Source organism: Lepidochelys kempii, chromosome 1, assembly GCF_965140265.1.
Source record: "Lepidochelys kempii isolate rLepKem1 chromosome 1, rLepKem1.hap2, whole genome shotgun sequence".
NCBI classification, from domain to species: Eukaryota; Metazoa; Chordata; order Testudines; family Cheloniidae; genus Lepidochelys; species Lepidochelys kempii.
This window is the reverse complement of record NC_133256.1, coordinates 322,058,881-322,079,599: the sequence shown is the minus strand read 5'-3', so window position 1 is coordinate 322,079,599 and position 20,719 is coordinate 322,058,881. Positions and strand designations below refer to the sequence as shown.

Genomic DNA, 20,719 nt, shown 5'->3' with positions numbered 1-20,719 from the left:
CCGAATATGGCAACTTCTGACTGTCCTCCTTTAATGTCTTAACGTGAATATTCTAGTGAGTAGTGCATCATTAGGTAGAAGTGAGAAATGTCAATGATTAGTGACAAAAGGTCAGATCTTCCCATTGCACTCCCAATATCTAAGAGCCTGAGATAGAAAGATAGGCATGTTTAGGTAGAAGCAACATAGATGGAATCATTACTTTTGTGGAAAAATCAAACATACTGGAGACACCATAAACAAGAAAAGTATCTAATTCTAGAGAAAATGCAGACATTTGCATCAGAGCCTAGGCAGACAGTAACAAAGGTGAGCACAGGGCCTGCCAAGGCCAAAATTGTTAAACTCTGATGTTTTTTACTGAGGCACCCAACTTTAAGAAATACTGAGCTGCCACAGCTCATTGATTGGGAGCTGCCAGTGCTCTGCATTTATGAAAATCAGGCCACGTATATTAGGTGCCTAAATATGGGTGCAGGTGTCTCATTGTATGTATTTATGTTTGAAAATGTTGGCTATATACCTTTTGAAATGTATATCATACATAAATCTGATATTTGTATGTTTATTTAGATTTTAAATCATTAAAAATAGGCCTATCCCAGGCTCCAGGTACCCTTATGCCTTATTAATAACGCGATAAAAGCCTAGGAGTGTTGTTAATTCCAACAGGGAGCCAGGTACCTGCAGAAATTTCTTTCTTCATTGTTGTGGGAAGCAAAACCTTAGCTTTTGGCAAAAGCCCACTCCAACAGATGCCACACGTAGTATGCCCAAAAGGTCACCAAAGTTGGGCTATTTCAGGTCAGGGAAGGAGTAAGTTCCAGAGTTTAGATCCATGCCAGCTGACCCCAGCCTTTTATAAGGACATGAATATATGCCTAAGATATAGTATGTGAGGTAAGCAAACAACTATTTAGTCAAGTAATAGATAAGTCAAGGAGATAGATAAAATCTGATAAATATTTACATCAGGTTCATATCTGTATTAATACATTCTTCACAGATTATATGGCTACTAACATAATTCAGATCTTTTCATTTTTCTCAAAAGGTGATATTGATATGTTATTTAACATGTGTTGCACATGTTGAAAGGAAAAAACATTTTAAAAAAACCCTGAATCGCTTTACAAGAAGTCTCCTCCATAAGGATTATGGCACAGAGCTCCAGAATTAAGGCCCTTCCCTATCCTTGGTGACTGAACACCTTTTTATTTTGGCTGAAACTTCCTGAACTAAATTAGCTGGGATTTGGGCACGTAAATGGGTGCTTTGTCCTGGCCATTCAGGAAGAAAGATAAAATGCAATGTATATAGTTTTTAATTAGACCACAGCATTATTCGCTTAGCATATCTAGGAATACCTGGCAATAAATCATGCAGTGCAAGTCATCATTTTTTCCTTAATCATTTTTACCTATTTGGGAGGGCTACCTTTGTCCTCCCACCTTCCCAACCTGGTCCCAGCCAGCCTGCTGCTGGAACCCCACCGCTCTCCCTTCATATGATGGTAAAGAGGGAGGGTTATCTCTCCCTGCTGTACCAGACGTTAGAAGCCACAGTTCTTTCCAGCTTCCTTAGGGAATGGCTCCCCCTAATCCCACTTCCAACTCCTATTTATCAGGGAACTGCATCCCCTCTGTAACAAGCACCTGCTCTGGATACCTGCCACCAACTAAGTTGTGACATCTTGATGTAACCTTACCTACCTCATCAGGTCTCGGACATGCTGTGGGGAAGGTAAAAACACCCATCTTGCCTCTGCCAGTCTGGTAGTGAGGGAAGAATTCCTTCCCAGCCCCAAAACAAAAAGGAGACTAGCACAAGCCCAGAGCAGATCATAAATCCCAGTTCTCCTCTGATCCCATGAGTGGGATGAGGGGGGGGCTGCTGATCGGTAACTGAGAGAAATCCTTGTAGAATGTAGGGGTGTAAATATTCTGCCTCTCTCCCAGTGCATATGGTAGGTCAGTGCCCCTACCTGGTCCCACCACTTCCTGTTGCCCTTGGCTACACTCAGGTAAATCCCCTTTTCTCTCAAATGTAGTAGGGACCCTTAAAGGAGCCCCATCCTCCTTTGCCTGCTGCCTTGCTAAAGCATCTCTGCATTCAGTTGTGGTGAGCACATTCTCACCACTTGGTTCCTCCTGTTTTCTCCTGGCCTGCTCCCCTTACCATGCCCCAGTACTTTCCACTGCCTCTTAAAATAGCATGAATTCTACCCAGTGCAGACTGAGCCTGTTTCATTCCCTTCAACTTAAGCAGGATTCAGCCTGTCATAACTATAAAGGGAAGGGTAACCATCTTTCTGTTTACAGTGCTATAAAATTCGTCCTGGCCAGAAGCAAAACCCTTTCACCTGTCAAGGGTTAAGAAGCTAAGATAACCTTGCTGGCACCTGACCCAAAATGACCAATGAGGGGACAAGATATTTTCAAATCTGGAAGGGGGGGGAACAAAGGGTTTGTCTGTCTGTGTGATGCTTTTGCCAGGAACAGATCAGGAATGCAGCCTTACAACTCCTGTTAAGTTAGAAAGTAATCTAGCTAGAAATGTGTTAGATTTCCTTTTGTTTAATGGCTAGTAAAATAAGCTGTGCTGGATGGAATGTATATTCCTGTTTTAGTATCTTTTTGTAACTTAAGGTTTTGCCTAGAGGGATTCTCTGTGTTTTGAATCTGATTACCCTGTAAGGTATTTACCATCCTGATTTTACAGAGGTGATTCTTTTACCTTTTCTTTAATTAAAATTCTTCTTTTAAGTACCTGATAGATTTTTCATTGTTCTTAAGATCCAAGGGTTTGGGTCTGTGTTCACCTGTACAAATTGGTGAGGATTCTTATCAAGCCTTCTCCAGGAAAGGGGGTGTAGGGCTTGGGGGGATATTTTGGGGGAAGACGCCTCCAAGTGGGCTCTTTCCCTGTTCTTTGTTTAAAACACTTGGTGGTGGCAGCATAGGGTTCAAGGACAAGGCAAAGTTTGTACTTTGGGGAAGTTTTTAACCTAAGCTGGTAAGAATAAGCTTAGGGGGTCTTTCATGCAGGTCCCCACATCTTTACCCTAGAGTTGAGAGTGGGGAAGGAACCTTAACACAGCCCTTCACCTAAGCTATGGAACTTTTACAAGTTCAAGTGTTTTTCTAAAGTTAGGATTTAGTCTGCTCTTATAAATCTATTTTATGAATACTTTGGTACATTGGTTCCCAGACTCTGGTCTGTAGAGATCTGAGTGTTCATATGTTCCAGTTTCCAGCTACTACTTTTTAATTAAAAGACTTCTAACTATAAAGGAAATACTGTTCTAATGCTACTTTGCTATGTTAGTAATTTCTGCAGTTATGTCAGCAGTGTAGTGTGAAGTGCTGTGTTTGTACAGCACCTAGCACAATGTGGTCCTAGTCCACAACTGGAACTCCAAGGTGCCATGATAATACAAATAATAATAGTAACAATATGAATGGACGAGAAGGTGGTCCATGCTGTGAAAAAGTTGAAGAACCCATGCTGGTATACCTGAGATTAAGAATCTTATGCAGATGACAAATAGCTCTATTACTAAAGAGTTATGTTGGCTTTATTTCACTAGCAATATATTCCCCTATACAAAATACTTAAGTAAATATCTGTGTTCAAACAAACAAACAAAAACCCGACCTGACACTGATGCTGGCTTGAGGCCATGCTTACATAAAGATCAAGAAATGTCTAGGACAAAAATATATATTTAAAACCAACTTGAAGTAAATTGACAAGCTAAACATTTCCAGAAACTTGTTTTTTTTTTCTTTTTTGCTCACTTTTTCTGTTTGATACCACAAATGTTTTACAGTGATCGAACTGTGAGGATCTGGAAAGCTCGCAACCTGCTAGATGGACAGATCTCTGATACTGGAGATGCAAATGAAGATATTGCCAGTAATTAAACATGAATTGAAATGATGGGCACAAATGAATACTGTGATAAAATGCTGTGTGTTCTTAGTGCACTTTGCTGTGCATTTACTGGGTAAACACTAACAACTGGAATAAACTGGAAAATGCAGCTGAACCCAACTGGTAAATATGTGTTGTATTCTACTAGCATTGATATCCTTAGAACACTTGCCCTGTATACTGTATTTAAAAATAGCCTATTGGTAATATACTTGAGTTTCCCTGATATATATATCTAATGGCTAGATTTGTGTGCATATGTAACACTTGTAATTTAAACAAATTGGAAAGTAATCTGCTCTAATAACAGTCTCAAACCTGTAACCTGAAATACAAAACAAAATACTCTTGTATTTCACTCTCTCAGACATTATGATGAGCTTCTCTGTATCTTGGGATAACATGGGAATGATGCATACCGTACTAAGCCTTTAATTAAACTAGACCTTGGTTTGAGATTATAAAAGGCTACCTATATTGATGTTATAAAAGCAGACTGAATAAAATATCTGAGAAAGTTGTTAGTGTGACAGATATTTTTGATATGACTGTTTCTGGCTAACAGCAAATGCTGTATGATTTGTGTTAATGTTAACATGTACTCTTTTTGACCAAAGTTGTGTAGCTGTGTATATTCTGTGCTCAGGACTAGAACTAAATTGCTGTTAAATTGTTATGTTTTATTAGTGCTTTGCCTATATTCTGTAATGAACAGTATTCTTAATGTCATAATAGAAGTATATCTTAATCTATTTTTCTTATGAACTTGTTTTTATCATCTCACATTTTCTTTTTTAACAGCAATTTGTCATTCATTTTTATCTAATTTTATATGCTGCTAAAAATATTTCAGATGCACTATGTTTTGCAAACCTTGGCAGTGACTATGAGAACTGTACCATCGACATTTGGAAAAAGCTATGTAAATAGATGGATTGTAAAAAGAGAATATCTTATCTTGTGCCTATGTGGATTTTAAAATGTTGCAGAGTGTGAATATTGAATGAGGATGTATAGTTTATCCAGCTGCTCCAAATATTAATTTGTAAATTCTGCGAGTTTTAAAAGGTTATGTAGATTAAAAAACAGTGTTTGGATTTTTTTTTTTTTGGCGGAAAATATCAGCCTGTAAATTGTGGCTTATGTAGGTGATGCTTAAATAAACATGTGACTGTGAATTATTTCTCTGTGCATTTTTCACCATTCTGTCTGTAAAGAATGCATTGTTAGAGTACGCTTCCTGACGCCAAAAATTTTACATTTTTTTACAATTTTACATTTTGCATTTTTACTTTTTTTTAATGCAATAGAACAATCTGATGAGTAAAATATTCCATAGATTCTACTTCTATATGGCTTCATTGTTCTAATTTCCTATTATTATTTATTATGTGTGTTACAATAACACCTAGGAACCCCATCAAGGATTAGGGCCACATTTTGCTAGGTACAGTACAGACTTGTAACAAAGCAGACATTCCCCACCCCGGAGAGCTCACAATCTAAATTCTAGACACTACACAACAGGACAACAAAACACACAAAAGCCTTGAAGTTTTCTATTAATTTTTGTTAAATGAATTTCCCATCACATTAAATCAATTTGAAAAGTAAATGAAAATTCATAAATCTTTTCAATAATCTTCATTTACTCTGGTTGAGACTTCCAAAGTATTAGCATTGTTTGAGTTAACAGTTGTGTTCAGGTTGTTGGGAAGCATTACTTACTCTGGGAGTTTAAGCGCTCATTCTGACTACCAAAAGGGTACGTGCTCAAAAGATTTAGGACCATATCCCACCTTCCCATGTTAAATCCCTTAGGTGGCAGTTATGTGTGTATGAGTGAGTGTGCCCTCTAGTGTCTGGTCCACAGAGAGCAGAAGGCACCTGGTACTACTACCATCAGCTGCAGGAGTTCATCTGTAGCTTAAATTGTACTAGAGACCTGTGGTTTTGGAGCTTGAAAGTTCAGGGTTCTAATCCCAGTACCCAGTTAGGGGTGTGGATTGGTGGATGTGAGATTTATATAGTTATTGCGTACTCTGCAGAACACATTCATTACAAGAAGGCCCTGGAGACTATCGTAGGTCACCCTCATGCTGTCTGATTAATGTTCCCCCTCAGTGGGACAGTTGGTGAGGAGAGGCTGGGGGCAGAGCCATGAAAGCCTAAAGGTCCTGCCTGATTTTTGAAGTCTTCTGTCTGGCAGACTAGAGGAAAGCATCCAGCTCTTTAATTTTAGTTTACTTTTAGTTTTTAGTTACCAACATGTTTTACATTCTGTATCTTTATCCAGTAAAAAAAAAACAGTACCTGACATGTGTAGAAGAGCATGTGTTTTGGTTAATCTCATGTCAGATACTAATGTTTGGAAAATGTTTGCAGTGTCTCAAATTACAGATATGCCGATGTAGCTGTCCTTGTGTTGCCCATTATAAAAGGTTGACATACTGTGTGTACTAATTCTACCTGTCTGACCATGAAACAAATCAAGAGTCTTCAGTTTTTTGCTGTTCTGCTTGCAGGTCAGTACAGATGACATTTCTATTTTGCAATAAGCAGTTTTCAGAAGCTGAATATAGTGTCTGTAAATACAAAGTAACTACATGGGGAAGAGATCAGGCATTTTGTGTATGGGAGAGAATGGTAGAGGGAGAAAACAAAATGGAAGTAGATTTGGAAACCATCTCAGGCAAGGCTGCAATGGAGATAAAGCAGGACTGGGATGTCTGTTCAGTGCTGCAATTAGAACCTGATCCAACAAGGCATATGTCTAACTCTGTGCATGTGAATTGTCACACTGAAGTCAGTGGGACGACTCACATGCTAAAATTTAAGCATATACTTAAGTACTTTGCTCATTTGAAACCTAAGACAGGGAAGGCAGCCCCAAGATAAGTTTGCCCAGCTCCCACTTCTGAGGCTGGGAGCTGCACCCACTTATACTAGAGATTTGATTCAGTCTAGAGCCTATTTAAGGGAGAAAGTTGGAGCGGATGTCATAGGAGCCTCTGCACACCAGGACTAGCTATGCCATGTAATGTACCTTTTAAACATGCAAATGATCCCAGCGTGTAAGCTGGAGAAAATGTGGTTACACTCATCCTCCTCAGGGATGCCTAGTAGCAGCAGCATTTGCTAACCTAGTTTCTAAAAAAAAAAGAAAAATCAGAAAGAGGAAACATTTAGGAGAAGTTTTCATATTTATATTTCAAGGTACTTATTTTCAACATCTGTTTCCATGGAAATTATCTTGAAAAAGCCACCAGTGGGCAGCAAAAGCTCTTACTAATTTCAACTGCTGATTTCCAATTCCAGCCTCTACTAATGTTTATACAGAAACTGCCAGCAAAAATGAGCTGAAGGTTTTAAAACAGGGAGGCATAAAAAAAGGGGGGGAGTCTCCAATGAAGTGGGTTTTAGCCCACGAAAGCTTATTCCCAAATAAATGTATTTGTCTCTAACATGCCACAAGGACGACTTGTGGGTTTTTTTGCTGATACAGACGAACATGGCTACCGCTCTGAAATCTTTGTTTTTGTTTGTCAAGTTGCTCCTACCTCATTTGCACCAAAACAGTCAGAAATGTGTCTGAGAATCAGCACTTGCGTGAGAGAACCTAATTGTGCCTTTCCGCACCTGAGACTTACAAGGTTTGGTTTTCAGAATCAGCTATGGACTCAGTGCTTCAAACTGGCAAGAGAAATTATTTTTTAAAAAATGTTCTGACACTGACAGAGTCAGAAATTTTGCCAGGGAGCAAGTTGTGCTTTCATACTGCCCATTTTATAAAGCATTTCAGCGTGCAAATAAGTTAGTATGGCTCTAGTCTGAAAAAACACTATGTAATCTGACAGATTTGCTATTCTTGTGTATTAAATCATGTCTGCTGACTTTAGGGGTTAAACACAAGCCTATTTTTGCATTTTAGCTGAACTAACAAGCTAAGATGAAATGAACTGGGTTCATTCCACCTTGTGCATAGAATCATAGACATGTAGGACAGAAAGGAACCTCAATAGGTGATCTAGTCCTGTCCTCTGCACTCAAGGCAGGACTATGTAATAACTAGACCATTCCTGACAGGTGTTTGGAGGTTTTTAAAAACAGGTTAGATAATGATGGAGGTTCCACAACCCCCCTGGGCAATTTGTTCCAGTACTTAACTACCCCGACAGGAAGATTTTCATAATGTCCAACCTAAATCACCCTTGCTGCAACCTCCATTGCTTCTTGTCCTATCCTCAGAAGTTAAGGAGAATAATTTTTCACCCTCCTCCTTGTAACAGCCTTTTATGTATTTGAAGACTGTTACAATTTCCCCCCTTCAGTCTTCTCTTCTCCAGATTAAATAAACCCATTTTTTTCAATCTTTCCTTATAATCATGTTTTCTAGACCTTTAATCATTTTTGTCACTCTCCTCTGGACTTTCTCCAGTTTGTCCACATCTTTCATCAACAGTGTTTACTGTGTTACGTTCAGATACACCTCTGCAAAGCAACAGGCAGCAAAGGGGTTGCACATTTGTCAGTGGGGGCCAGAATTTGTAACCCATGTGGCTGAATAGGGTATAAGTGAAGACCTAAGTTTGGCCTGTGGAACATTTATTGATGCACATGGATGGAAAGAGCCTTGCTTGACTCTGACCAACAGGTAAGTTTTGCAGGGCTGGCAGTTAAGTTAGGATCCAGAAAGTTGTTTCCTTTCCCCTAGACTCCCCCATCTCTCTTCCTGAAAATTCTAGAGGCAGTTCAGACTTGTTCCTCAGGCCTAGCCACATCCTTTCTGCCAGATTTATCTCCAGCAGTGGAAACTGCAGTTTGTCACCATTGTGTCACCAATCCTGCCTTGTCCACTGCAGTCCTAGTATTTAAGCTGACTTTGGGGCCAATAACAAGCAAATCTCCCAACCCCAACCCTCCGTGCTCTCCTCTCCCTTCAGGAAATGACTTTTTAGGGGTTTTACTCCCCCTGAACAGGGCCACCTGTCGAGCTCATTCCCTCGTGTGTTTCTCCCTTCCTGCATCATATACTGGACGGAGCAAATCAAAGGTAGAGTTGCTCCTTCCTCAAGGAGCCGTAGCAGGGGAGTTTTACCATGATTGCTTCCAGCCCATATATTCTGAGCAGCCAGTGAAGCCTCGTTGAAGCCTTTGCATCCTCCCCACCAGCCAAGACTCCTCAACAGACATCTTCACAAAGGCAGGTCAGTCTTTTTCATCTCTTGGTAATCTGCAAACAGGATCTTCATCCTTGATAAGGGACTCTTTGGGTAGTAAGTTCTAAACTGCCCTGAATCCCACAAGCCAACCCATCTCTAAAGGGGAAAGCCTCAGAGTTCCATCCCAGTTCTTAAGGGGGTGGTGGAGTCTGTGCATAAGGAGTCTGGCATTCTTTCTAATTCTCCTTCCCAAGGGGAATATTTGAGTGCTCGTATGAATGTTTTTACTTTCCAAATATATATATTGGATGAAGGGGGTGGGGGAAAGATATCGATCCCACCCTGGGCAAGACAGGGTTAATGAGCTACCCCATCATGCCACACCTTTCAGAGAAGTCAGACTTGGAGAGAGGAAACCAGATGTGATTCCAGATGAGACGAAACTCATAAATTGTCCCCCCTCTATAACACTTACAGAGAGATATGCACAGCTGTATGCCCCTCCCACCGGGTATTATTACATACTCTGGGTTAATTAATCAATAAAAAGTGATTTTATTAAATACAGAAAGTAGGATTTAAGTGGTTCCAAGTAATAGTAGGCAGAACAAAGTGAATTACCAAGCAAAATAAAATAAAACATGCAAGTCTAAGTCTAGTACAGTAATAAAATGAATACAGATAAAAACCTCACCAGTTCCAGTAAGCTTCCTTTTACAGACTAGTCTCCTTCTAGTCTGGGTCCAGCAATCACTCACACACTCTGTAGTTACTGTCCTTTGTTCCAGTTTCTTTCAGGTATCCTTGGGGTGGAGAGGCTCTCTCTTTAGCCAGCTGAAGACAAAATGGAGGGGTCTCCCAGGGGTTTAAATAGACTTTTTCTCTTGTGGGTGGAGACCCCCTCCTCTATCCTATGCAAAGTCCAGCTCCAAGATGGAGTTTTGGAGTCACATGGGCAAGTCACATGTCCATGCATGACTCAGTTTTTTACAGGTAGCAGCCATAGGTCACATGCTACCTTGAACGTCCTTGTCAAGGTTCCTTCCCCACTCTGAACTCTAGGGTACAGATGTGTGGACCTGCATGAAAACCTCCTAAGCTTACTTTTACCAGCTTAGGTTAAAACTTCTTCAAGGTACAAATTATTTTTCCCTTTGCCTTGGATTTCCACTGCCACCACCAAACTTTATCTGGGTTCCTGAAAAACCATAGTTTGGACACATCTTTCCCCCCAAAATCCTCCCAACCCTTGCACCCCACTTCCTGGAGAAGGTTTGTTAAAAATCCTCACCAATTTGCATAGGTGACCACAGACCCAAACCCTTGGATCTTAGAACAATGAAAAAGCATTCAGTTTTCTTACAAGAAGACTTTTAATAGAAGTAGAAAAGGAATCACCTCTGTAAAATCAGGATGGTAAATACCTTACAGGGTAATTAGATTCAAAACATAGAGAATCCCTCTAGGCAAAACCTTAAATTACAAAAAAGACACACAGACAGGAATATTCATTCTATTCAGCACAGCTATTTTCTCAGCCATTTAAAGAAATCATAATCTAACGCATCTCTAGCTAGATTACTTACTAAGTTTTAAGACTCCATTCCTGTTCTGTCCCCGGCAAAAGCATCATCAGACAGACACAGACCCTTTGTTTTTCTCCCTCCTCCCAGCTTTTGAAAGTATCTTGTCTCCTCATTGGTCATTTTGGTCAGGTGCCAGCAAGGTTACCTTTAGCTTCTTAATCCTTTACAGGTAAGAGGATTTTTCCTCTGGCCAGGAGGGATTTTAAAGGGATTTACTCTTCCCTTTATATTTATGACAGTCCTCAAGTAGACTTCTTGTGGGAATGGGAGCATTCCAAGATCTATTGTCCCTTAAGTGCTTCTTGATTTGCACATTCCTTTCTCAAGAAGCTGATGAAATGCTTTACAAAGCATTACTTAAAAATGCTTTACTTAAAAATCAAGCCAGTGCACAAACAATATTTATAACTTCGACTACAAAAATGATACATGCATACAAATAGGATTAATAGATTTAGTAGATCATAACCTTTACAGAGATATGTTACATGGCTTACCTAGCATAAAAAGTATTCTAGTTATGTCATATATACATTCATAAGCATATCTCCATAAACCCTTATGGGGGGTATCGTCACACCAAGTGTGGAGGGGCTTAATGTGGGGGTGATCCAGGTATTGGTTGAGAGGGTTCTGTATGGGGCAATCTGGGTGCAGGTGGCTCAGTGGGGGATCTGGATGCACACAGGCTTGTTGGGAGGTCCAGGTGAAGGTGGTTGGGGCTCAGCAGCAGGCATGGTCTGGGTGTGTGGGCGGGGGGATAGAGCTCATCAGGGGTGTGTGGGTGAAGAGTTCCAGATGCTGGGGAAGTGGGGCTCGGTGGGGTGGGGATCCAGGTGTGGGTGGCTCATTGGTGCAGTCCAGGTGCAGGGAGAGTGGGGATCATCAGTGGATTCTGAGTGCGGGGGGTTCGGCTCAGGGGTAGGGCCTGGGTATGAGGGAGTCTGGATGCATGAGGGTTGGGCAGATTGGGGAGCATCTCCCTGCACAGGTATCTCTCCCCCTACAGGTGAGGAGCAATAGGTGTAGGAAGCGGGGTGGGGAGGGGAGGGAGGATGCAGCCAGGGGAGAAATATGGGGGTGGGTTTGACGTGGCCCTGGATGCTGTGCAAGGGAAGAGGAAGTCTCATCCTCCCCAGCCTAGCCTGGACTAGCCGCTAAGCCTAGTGCAGGATAGGAGCCACTAGCTAGGTCTTCCCCAGTCCTGCCTCCTGGCCCACAGTGATTTACTTCTCTGCTGGCTGCCCTGGGCACCCAAAACATACTGCTGGGGAGGGTCACGTGATTGCTCTTATGACTTCCCTTTGCTTCCCTATCAGAAAGTCATTTTTCTGTGGGAAAGCAAAGAAATCTGCAGGGGACATAAATTCTATGGATGTGCAGTGGTGCAGAATTCCCCCAGGAGTAACCAGTGGAAATGCATCCTTGGTAAAGCAATCATGGGAAATTTCCCAAAAGTTGTCAGTTTAGACAATACTTAACTCTCATTCCTCTCCCACACCTTGCTCAGGAATAAACTCAGGAATCCTGGAAGGTTTTGAAGTGAATTTATAATCTCGTTCCTCATCCGACCATTCTATATTTTAAACTGCTTGTAAGAGGCGGATGTAAATATTGTCATGTACACATTTAAATGGAGACCACTAGGTCAATAGTATAGTCAAGCTACATATGTAGTAAGGTCTTCAAACTTTTAAGAATGCAATAGTCTACATTTAAAATTTAGATACAGAAGCTTTAGTCATTTAAGATAGTTTTAATTTTGAAATGAAATAATCACCAAAATATTGTTGCAGTAATTTAGAATAATGGCCTTTAATTATGATCAGGGCTTAGTAATGAAATTCCCATATGCTAAATCGAGAGTAGATGTTTTACATGCAGTAGGTTTATTCCCCCTTTTTGTAATATTTGTTAAGGCGCTACTTGTTAACGCTATAGATTCCCATTGTTGCGAACCCCTCTTTATGTGAGTAATCCCATTGATTCCAGTGGGACCCACTTGCATGGGAGAGGAAGTGCAGGACTGGACCAAAAGAAATAGCTAGCTAGGTAACATTCTCTTTGTAAGGTTATGAGGATGATTAGCTTAGTTTTGGTTTTCTTAGTGATGACTAACTACAATAATACATGGAGTGGAACATACAGTAGGAAGGTATACATACACAGCATATGAAAAGATGGGAGTTGCCTTACCAAATGGGGGCGGGGGTCAGTGCTAATGAGCCAATTCAATTAAGGTGGAAGTGGGCAATTCTCAACAGTTGACAAGAAGGGATGGAAATCACTTTTGTAGAGCTAATGAGGCCAATGTAAACAAGGTGGCCCATTTCAAATAAGGTCTGTGAGAGTGAGGGATCGCCCTTCAGGATAGGTTGTAGATCCTTGATGGTGTGCTGGAGAGGTTTTAGTTGAGGGCTGTCACCTACACTCTCACAGACTTTGGGAAACAGGCCAGTCTTCACTTATAAGACATCCTCCCAACCTGAAGCAAATACTCACTAACAACTACATACCACACAACAAAAACACTAACCCAGGAACCAACCAGGAACCAACAACAAACCCCAGTGCCAACTCTGTCCACATATCTATTCAAGGGACACCATCATAGGACCTAACCACATCAACCACACTATCAGGGGCTCGTTTACTTGCACATCTACCAGTGTGATACATGCTATCATGTGCCAGCAATGCCCATCTGCCATGTACATTGGCCAAACTAGACAGTCTCTACACAAAAGACTAAACAGACACAAATCTGACATCAGGAATTATAACATTAAAAAACCAGTAGGAGAACACTTCAATCTCCCTGGAGACTCAATAACAGACTTAAAAGTGGCAATTCTTCAAGAAAAAAACTTCAAAAACAGACTCCAGTGAGAAACTGTAGAACTGGAATTAATTTGCAAACTGGACACCATCAAATTAGGCCTGAATAAAGACTGGGAGTGGATGGGTCACTACAAAAACTAATTTTCCCCTGCTGATACTCACACCTTCTTGTCAACTGTTTGAAATGGGCCACCTTGTTTACATTGGTCTCATTAGCACTACAAAAGTGATTTCCACCCCTTCTTGTCAACTGTTGAGAATAGCCCACTTCCACCTTAATTGAATTGGCTCATTAGCACTGACCCCTCACTTGGTAAGGCAACTCCCATCTTTTCAAATGCAGTGTATTTATACCTCCCTATTGTATGTTCCACTCCATGCATCTGATGAAGTGGGTTTTAGACCACAAAAGCTTATGCCCCAAAAAAATTTGTTAGTCTCTAAGGTGCCACAAGGACTCCTCATTGTTTTTGTTGATACAGACTAACACGGCTACCACTCTGAAACCCATAATAATACAAACATACTACTAATAAAAGGAGTACTTGTCGCACCTTAGAGACTACAGCTCACTTCATCGGTTACATACAGTGGGGAGATTTTATATACACAGAGAACGTGAAACAATGGGTGTTATCATACACAGTGTAACCAGAGTGATCAGGAAAGGTGAGCTATTACCAGCAGGAGAGCAGGGGGGGAGGAGGGGAAACCTTTTGTAGTGATAATCAAGGTGGGCCATTTCCAGCAATTCACAAGAACGTCTGACGAAAAGTAAGGGAGGATATAAACAAGGGGAAATAGTTTTACTTTGTGTAATGACCCATCCACTCCCAGTCTTTATTCAAGCCTAAATTAATTCTATCCAGTTTGCAAATTAATTCCAATTCAGCAGTCTCTCACTGGAGTCTGTTTTTGAAGATTTTCTGTTGAAGAATTGCCACTTTTAGGTCTGTAATTGAGTGACCAAAGAGATTGAAGTGTTCTCCAACTGGTTTTTGAATGTTATAATTCTTGACGTCTGATTTGTGTCCATTTATCCTTTTACATAGAGACTGTCCAGTTTGACCAATGTACGTGGCAGAGGGGCATTGCTGGCACATGATGGCATATATCACATTGGTAGATGAGCAGGTGAATGAGCCTCTGATATTGTGGCTGATGTGATTAGGCCCTATGATGGTGTCCCCTGAATAGATATGTGGACACAGTTGGCAATGGGCTTTGTTGCAAGGATAGGTTCCTGGGTTAGTGATTTTGTTGTGTTGTGTGTGGTTGCTAGTGAGTATTTGCTTCAAGTTTGGGGGCTGTCTGTAAGCAAGGACTGGCCTGTCTCCCAAGATCTGTGAGAGTGATGGGTCATCCTCCAGGATAGGTTGTAGATTCTTGATGGTGCGTTGGAGAGGCTTTAGTTGGGGGCTAAAGGTGATGGCTAGTGGTGTTCTATTATTTTCTTTGTTCGGCCTGTCCTGTAGTAGGTAACTCTTCTGGCTCTGTCAATCTGTTTCTTCACTTCTGTAGGTGGGTATTGTAGTTGCAAGAGATCTTTCTAGAGATCTTGTAGGTGTTTGTCTCTGTCTGAGGAGTTGGAGCAAATGCGGTTGTGTCATAGAGCTTGGCTGTAGACAATGGATCGTGTGGTGTGGTCTGGATGAAAGCTGAAGGCATGTAGGTAAGTATAGTGGTCAGTGGGTTTCCAGTATAGGGTGGTGTTTATGTGGCCATCGCTTATTAGCACCATAGTGTTCAGGAAGTGGATCTCTTGTGTGGACTGGTGCAGGCTGGGGTTGATGGTGGGATGGAAATTGTTGAAATCATGGTGGAATTCCTCAAGGGCTTCTTTTCCATGGGTCCAGATGATGAAGATGTCATCAATGTAGCACAAGTAGAGTAGGGGCATTAGGGACCGAGAGCTGAGGAAGCGTTGTTCTAAGTCAGCCATAAAAATTTTGGCATACTGTGGGGCCATGTGGGTACCCACAACAGTGCAGCTGATTTGAAGGTATACATTGTCCCCAAATGTGAAATAGTTATGGGTGAGGACAAAGTCACAAAGTTCAGCCACCAGGTTTGCCATGGTATTATCAGGGATACTGTTCCTGCCTGCTTGTAGTCTATCTTTGTGCGGAATGTTGGTGTAGAGGGCTTCTACATCCATAGTGGCTAGGATGGTGTTTTCAGGAAGATCAACGATGGACTGTAGTTTCCTCAGGAAGTCAGTGGTGTCTCAAAGATAGCTGGGAGTGCTGGTAGCTTAGGGCTGAAGGAGGGAGATTACATAGCCAGACAATCCTGCTGTCAGGGTGCTAATGCCTGAGATGATGGGGCATCCAGGATTTCCAGGTTTATGGATCTTGGGTAGCAGATAGAATACCCCTAGTCAGGGTTCTAGGGGTGTGTGTGTGCAGATTTGTTCTTGTGCTTTTTCAGGGAGTTTCTTGAGCACATGGTGTAGTTTCTTTTGGTAACCCTCAGTGGGATCAGAGGATAATGGCTTGTAGAAAGTGGTATTGGAGAGCTGTCTAGCAGCCTCTTGTTCATATTCTAACCTATTCATGACGACGACAGCACCTCCTTTGTCAGCCTTTTTGATTATGATGTCAGAATTGTTTCTGAGGCTGTGGATGGCATTGTGTTCTGCACGGCTGAAGTTATGGGGCAAGTGATGCTGCTTTTCCACAATTTCAGCCTGTGCACATCGGCGGAAGCATTCTATGTAGAAGTCCAGTCTGTTGTTTCGACCTTCAGGAGGAGTCCACCCAGAATCCTTCTTTTTGTAGTCTTGGAAGAAGGTCTCTGTGGGTTAGTATGTTGTTCAGAGGTGTGTTGGAAATATTCCTTGAGTCGGAGACATCAAAAATAGGATTCTAGGTCACCACAGAACTGTATCAGGTTCATGAGGGTGGAGGGGCAGAAAGAGAGGCCCCGAAATAGGACAGGTTCTTCTGCTGGGCTAAGATTATAGTTGGATAGATTAACAATATTGCTGGGTGGGTTAAGGGAACCACTGTTGTGGCCCCTTGTGGCATGGAGTAGTTTAGGTAGTTTAGTGTCCTTTTTCTTTCATAGAGAAGAAAAGTGTGTGTTGTAAATGGCTTGTCTAGTTTTTGTAAAGTCCAGCCACAAGGAAGTTTGTGTGGAAGGTTGTTCTTTTAAGAATATCCAGTTTTGAGAGCTCATTCTTAATCTTTCCCTGTTTGCTGTAGAGAATGTTGATCAGGTGGTTCCGCAGTTTCTTTGAGAGTGTGTGGAACAAGCTGTCAGCATAGTCTGTGTGGTATGTATGCAGGTGAACAAGCCTCTGATAGTGTGGCTGATGTGATTAGACCCTGCACATCTACCAATGTGATATATGCCATCATGTGCCAGCAATGCCCCTCTGCCATGTACATTGGCCAAACTGGACAGTCTCTATGTAAAAAAATAAATGGACACAAATCAGACGTCAAGAATTATAACATTCATAAACCAGTTGGAGAACACTTCAATCTCTTTGGTCACTCAATTACAGACCTAAAAGTGGCAATTCTTCAACAGAAAAACTTCAAAAACAGACTCCAGTGAGAGACTGCTGAATTGGAATTAATTTGCAAACTGGATACAATTAGCTTAGGCTTGAATAAAGACTGGGAGTGGATGGGTCATTACACAAAGTAAAACTATTTCCCCTTGTTTATTTCCCCCCCACTGTTCGTCAGACGTTCTTGTCAACTGCTGGAAATGGCCCACCTTGATTATCACTACAAAAGGTCCCTCCCCCCCCCCCCACTCTCCTGCTGGTAATAGCTCACCTTTCCTGATCACTTTGGTTACAGTGTGTATGATAACACCCATTGTTTCACGTTCTCTGTGTATATAAAATCTCCCCACTGTATGCATCTGATGAAGTGAGCTGTAGCTCACGAAAGCTTATGCTCAAATAAATTGGTTAGTTTCTAAGGTGCCACAAGTACTCCTTTTCTTTTTACTAATAGTAGTAAATATACATCAAATTCAATCATTAAAATGAAACAGGGGATTTTTAGCCTTTGTTTAAGGGCCGATCTCAGAGCAGCCTTGACTGTGAGCCTTGACTCCAGAGTCAAGGCTGCACGCCTCCATAAAAATACTATTTATTTCTTTATCCACTATTTGTCTTCAGACAAATATTTCAAATCTACTCCATCTTCAGCTGAGAACAATAGGCACTGGGCAAAGTAACAACACATAGCTGCCTACATACAAGAAACCACAGCAGGAGGAATAATTACAATGGCCCTCCAAAAAATCCACATCTGGGTAATAAAAATACAGCACATTGTTCTTGAGGTCTAGAAAAACTATATTCTCTTGTTTGAACAATGAAGATGCTGCGTTCAGGTCCCATCCATCACAAGCGTCATGCGTTCTAGCTATAGCTACACAAAAGCAAGTTGCATTATTTCATTCTGAACTCCTCTGTGGTTTTGATGCTCACTGTCCGTTTCCTTTCCTGGTTTAGTTTTAGCTCGGCCTTTTCACTCAAGCACATGCCCAACAACAATCTCTGAGGACCTTCGGCAGGACTGTCATCCAGAACCTGGAGCTACTGAAACCTCCTGCATAAGTCGTGGCTGCCGGTGGTGTGAGACTAGTGCGCCGAATGTTCCATTTTGCTTCTATGACTCAGTTGAAGATCCATCTTGCCCTAACAATGTTCCAGTTCAGAAACGCATTGATTGCCACCCTCAGCTTGGTGCCTCAAAAGAGGCATGTGAGGCAAAGGGCTGCATTTGGTGTTCTACAAAAGTCTCCAATGCCCCCTGGTGCTCTTTCCCAGAAGATGGCCTATATGGGTACTCTCTGTCTGGGCCGCTGCAAAAGACAGCTAAAGGCTGGAGGTAAACTTCACCATTGCTTGTTTAAGTCTTTAGTCATTCTTTATGCATTCACATTTGGTTGGACTGCCTAAAAGCTATGTACCGTTTTGGGTTCTGATTCTAGAATTCATTTATAAATGCATAGGCATAAATTTTCCCCACTCCCCTTTTGTAGAATAGCTGGACCTTCCACAAGAGGGTACAAGATGATGCTATCTAGCTGAATTTTGGGGGAAAATATCCTCCTTTGCCCACCCCAACAATATCTATTAACAAATTCATGATTTATGGAAGTTCTAGTCCAGGAAGATTTGCTATTGGTTAATAGAACTGAATCCTTTCCACTGTTTTGCCCTGTATATGGGTGTTCTTGTGCTTAAGCACTTTGGTGTGTGGTAATTAAGTGTGTTTGTAGGTTAATGCTGATGAAACGTAATATCATGATGTCACTGTTCGGCAATGATATTTCTTCTGTTGCCATGGATGTGGAGTTCCAGACGAAAGACCGACTCAGGTTTAAGGTAAGTGTTAAAAGAAAAAAAAATTAATCCAAGTAACTTAAGCTAACTAACCAGCCAATGACTTTGTGCCTACTCTCACGCTGATTTAGATTTATGATCCTAATAGCCAACGATTTGAAGTTCCACTCAAGATTGAATCTCCATCCACTGCTGCTGCTGACACCAGCTATGACATCGAGTTTATAAATCAGCCCTCCTTTCAGTTTAAAATCATAAGGAAAAGCACAGGAACAGTGCTGTAAGTACAAGTATATTAAGATTGTTTTGTGTAGAAAATAAGGAAGACAAGATGAGAATGATTTTGCATACCATTGCTTGTTCAACATGGCGAACAGAGAGAAATGATCCTTCCTCTCACAAACGTGAATTTTGTGTGTGTGTGTGTGTGTGTACACACATGGCATCTAGTAGATTAAGGTGTGTCCCATTAGGAAGTGGAGTCCTATCATAGTGCTTACTATAAACATAAAGATATATACACATGCAAGAGTTACTTAAACATTAAGGAAAGATTGATCAGAGAATCAAGATCTGTTCCTTATCAAATAATAATCTAGCTGGCACTGCATGCTGTGTGTCTGCAATGTAATAAATTATTGCCAAGGACTAGTGAGTTTGGAGGTCCTGCATTTCTGGATGCCCAACCTGAGACATCTTAATGGGGCCTGGTTTACAGGAAGTGCTAATCACTCACCCTCTGAGAATTAGGCTCCTGTAATGTCTTAAGCTGGACACCCATAAACACTAATCACTTTTCAAAATGTAGGCCCAAGGAAACTAGAGAAATCATGATAAAACAGTGCAAAAATATTAGTTGAATTGTACAATTTGTGCAGTGTATTTTTTTTAAGGAAAAATGTCCATACATCAGCAAACACCACAAATTTTGTATTGTCACTTTCCAGCCATTCTAACGTCATAAATCTCTTCTTTGCTTATTTTCCACTTAATGATGGTTACCAAGATATTTGTATGGAATGAGTAACTTACTCCTTTCTAATCAGCATGCTCTTGCTGGCTTCATTTAGTGAGGCTACAATCCGGTGTTATCATATGACATCATATGATTGGTTGTTATGATGTATTAAGATGTCACAAACTGTACTGTGGTATCATTAGATGACTCAGGTAGCAGAAGCAGGAAATATAGGTCATATAAATATATGTACCCTAGGCATGAGAATGTTGGGAGAGAAAATGCAGAAAAAGTATGTTTCTGCTCACAGGAATTTTTATGTCAAGCACATTTTCAGAAGTTTGTTGAAATGTGGCATTGGTTATTTCTATCCATAATTTCTGTAAAATTGCACCCAAAAACTTAAGCCTGAATATTGAAAACAAAACATATAAAACCCCATTTCTTTCAGATGTTTGTTGTTAAACAGACTCAGAATATAAACATTTTGCTGGCAAGAAATGGAGCGTCACAATTTATGGGGAGGAGACTGAACATTTTCAAAACATGTTTTGGTTGTTTTCACTAAGTGTTACACCCTCTTGTGTCTCACATCAGGAATTTGTCCTTGCGAATACAGCTTATAAAATATGTTGAGTCTGCAAATGTAAATACTGGGCTTTATTTTTAATTAGCTGGACGCTCTTCTAAATAGCTATCTTGTGTGACATCTTTTACAAGTTTCATAGCCAACTTTGTAAAAGTGTTTTGTTTTGTTTTTTAACAGGGTATTGTAAATTTAGTGTTCTATGTATCAGTGAGATAGCAAAAAATTTGCTTATTTCCTCATTTAGAATTAATGGCTTTGTGTTGATAGCAGGTTCCAGTTAAAAGTCCAATTTTCCTGTCTTTGATCCAAGAGATTATCTGTGTAGCCCTT

The 20,719-nt window shown here is 41.0% G+C and overlaps 2 protein-coding genes across 12 annotated transcripts in view; both read left to right on the top strand.

The window, feature by feature from the left end:
• KIF21A (kinesin family member 21A) overlaps positions 1–5,114 on the top strand; it is a 173,803-nt gene extending 168,689 nt beyond the window's left edge. For all 11 annotated transcript variants that reach the window (XM_073328412.1, XM_073328411.1, XM_073328416.1 and 8 more), the window contains one exon: positions 3,833–5,114. In XM_073328412.1, the coding sequence (XP_073184513.1) occupies positions 3,833–3,926 (94 nt within the window). In that variant the 3' untranslated portion in view covers positions 3,927–5,114. The remainder of the gene's footprint in view (positions 1–3,832) is intronic.
• A 13,668-nt stretch (positions 5,115–18,782) lies between these two features.
• The window catches only part of LOC140910706 (sucrase-isomaltase, intestinal-like), a 98,657-nt gene continuing 96,720 nt past the window's right edge, over positions 18,783–20,719 (top strand). The window contains exons 1-2 of the mRNA XM_073342416.1: positions 18,783–18,884; positions 18,974–19,122. Of these exons, the coding sequence (XP_073198517.1) occupies positions 18,783–18,884; positions 18,974–19,122 (251 nt within the window). The remainder of the gene's footprint in view (positions 18,885–18,973; positions 19,123–20,719) is intronic.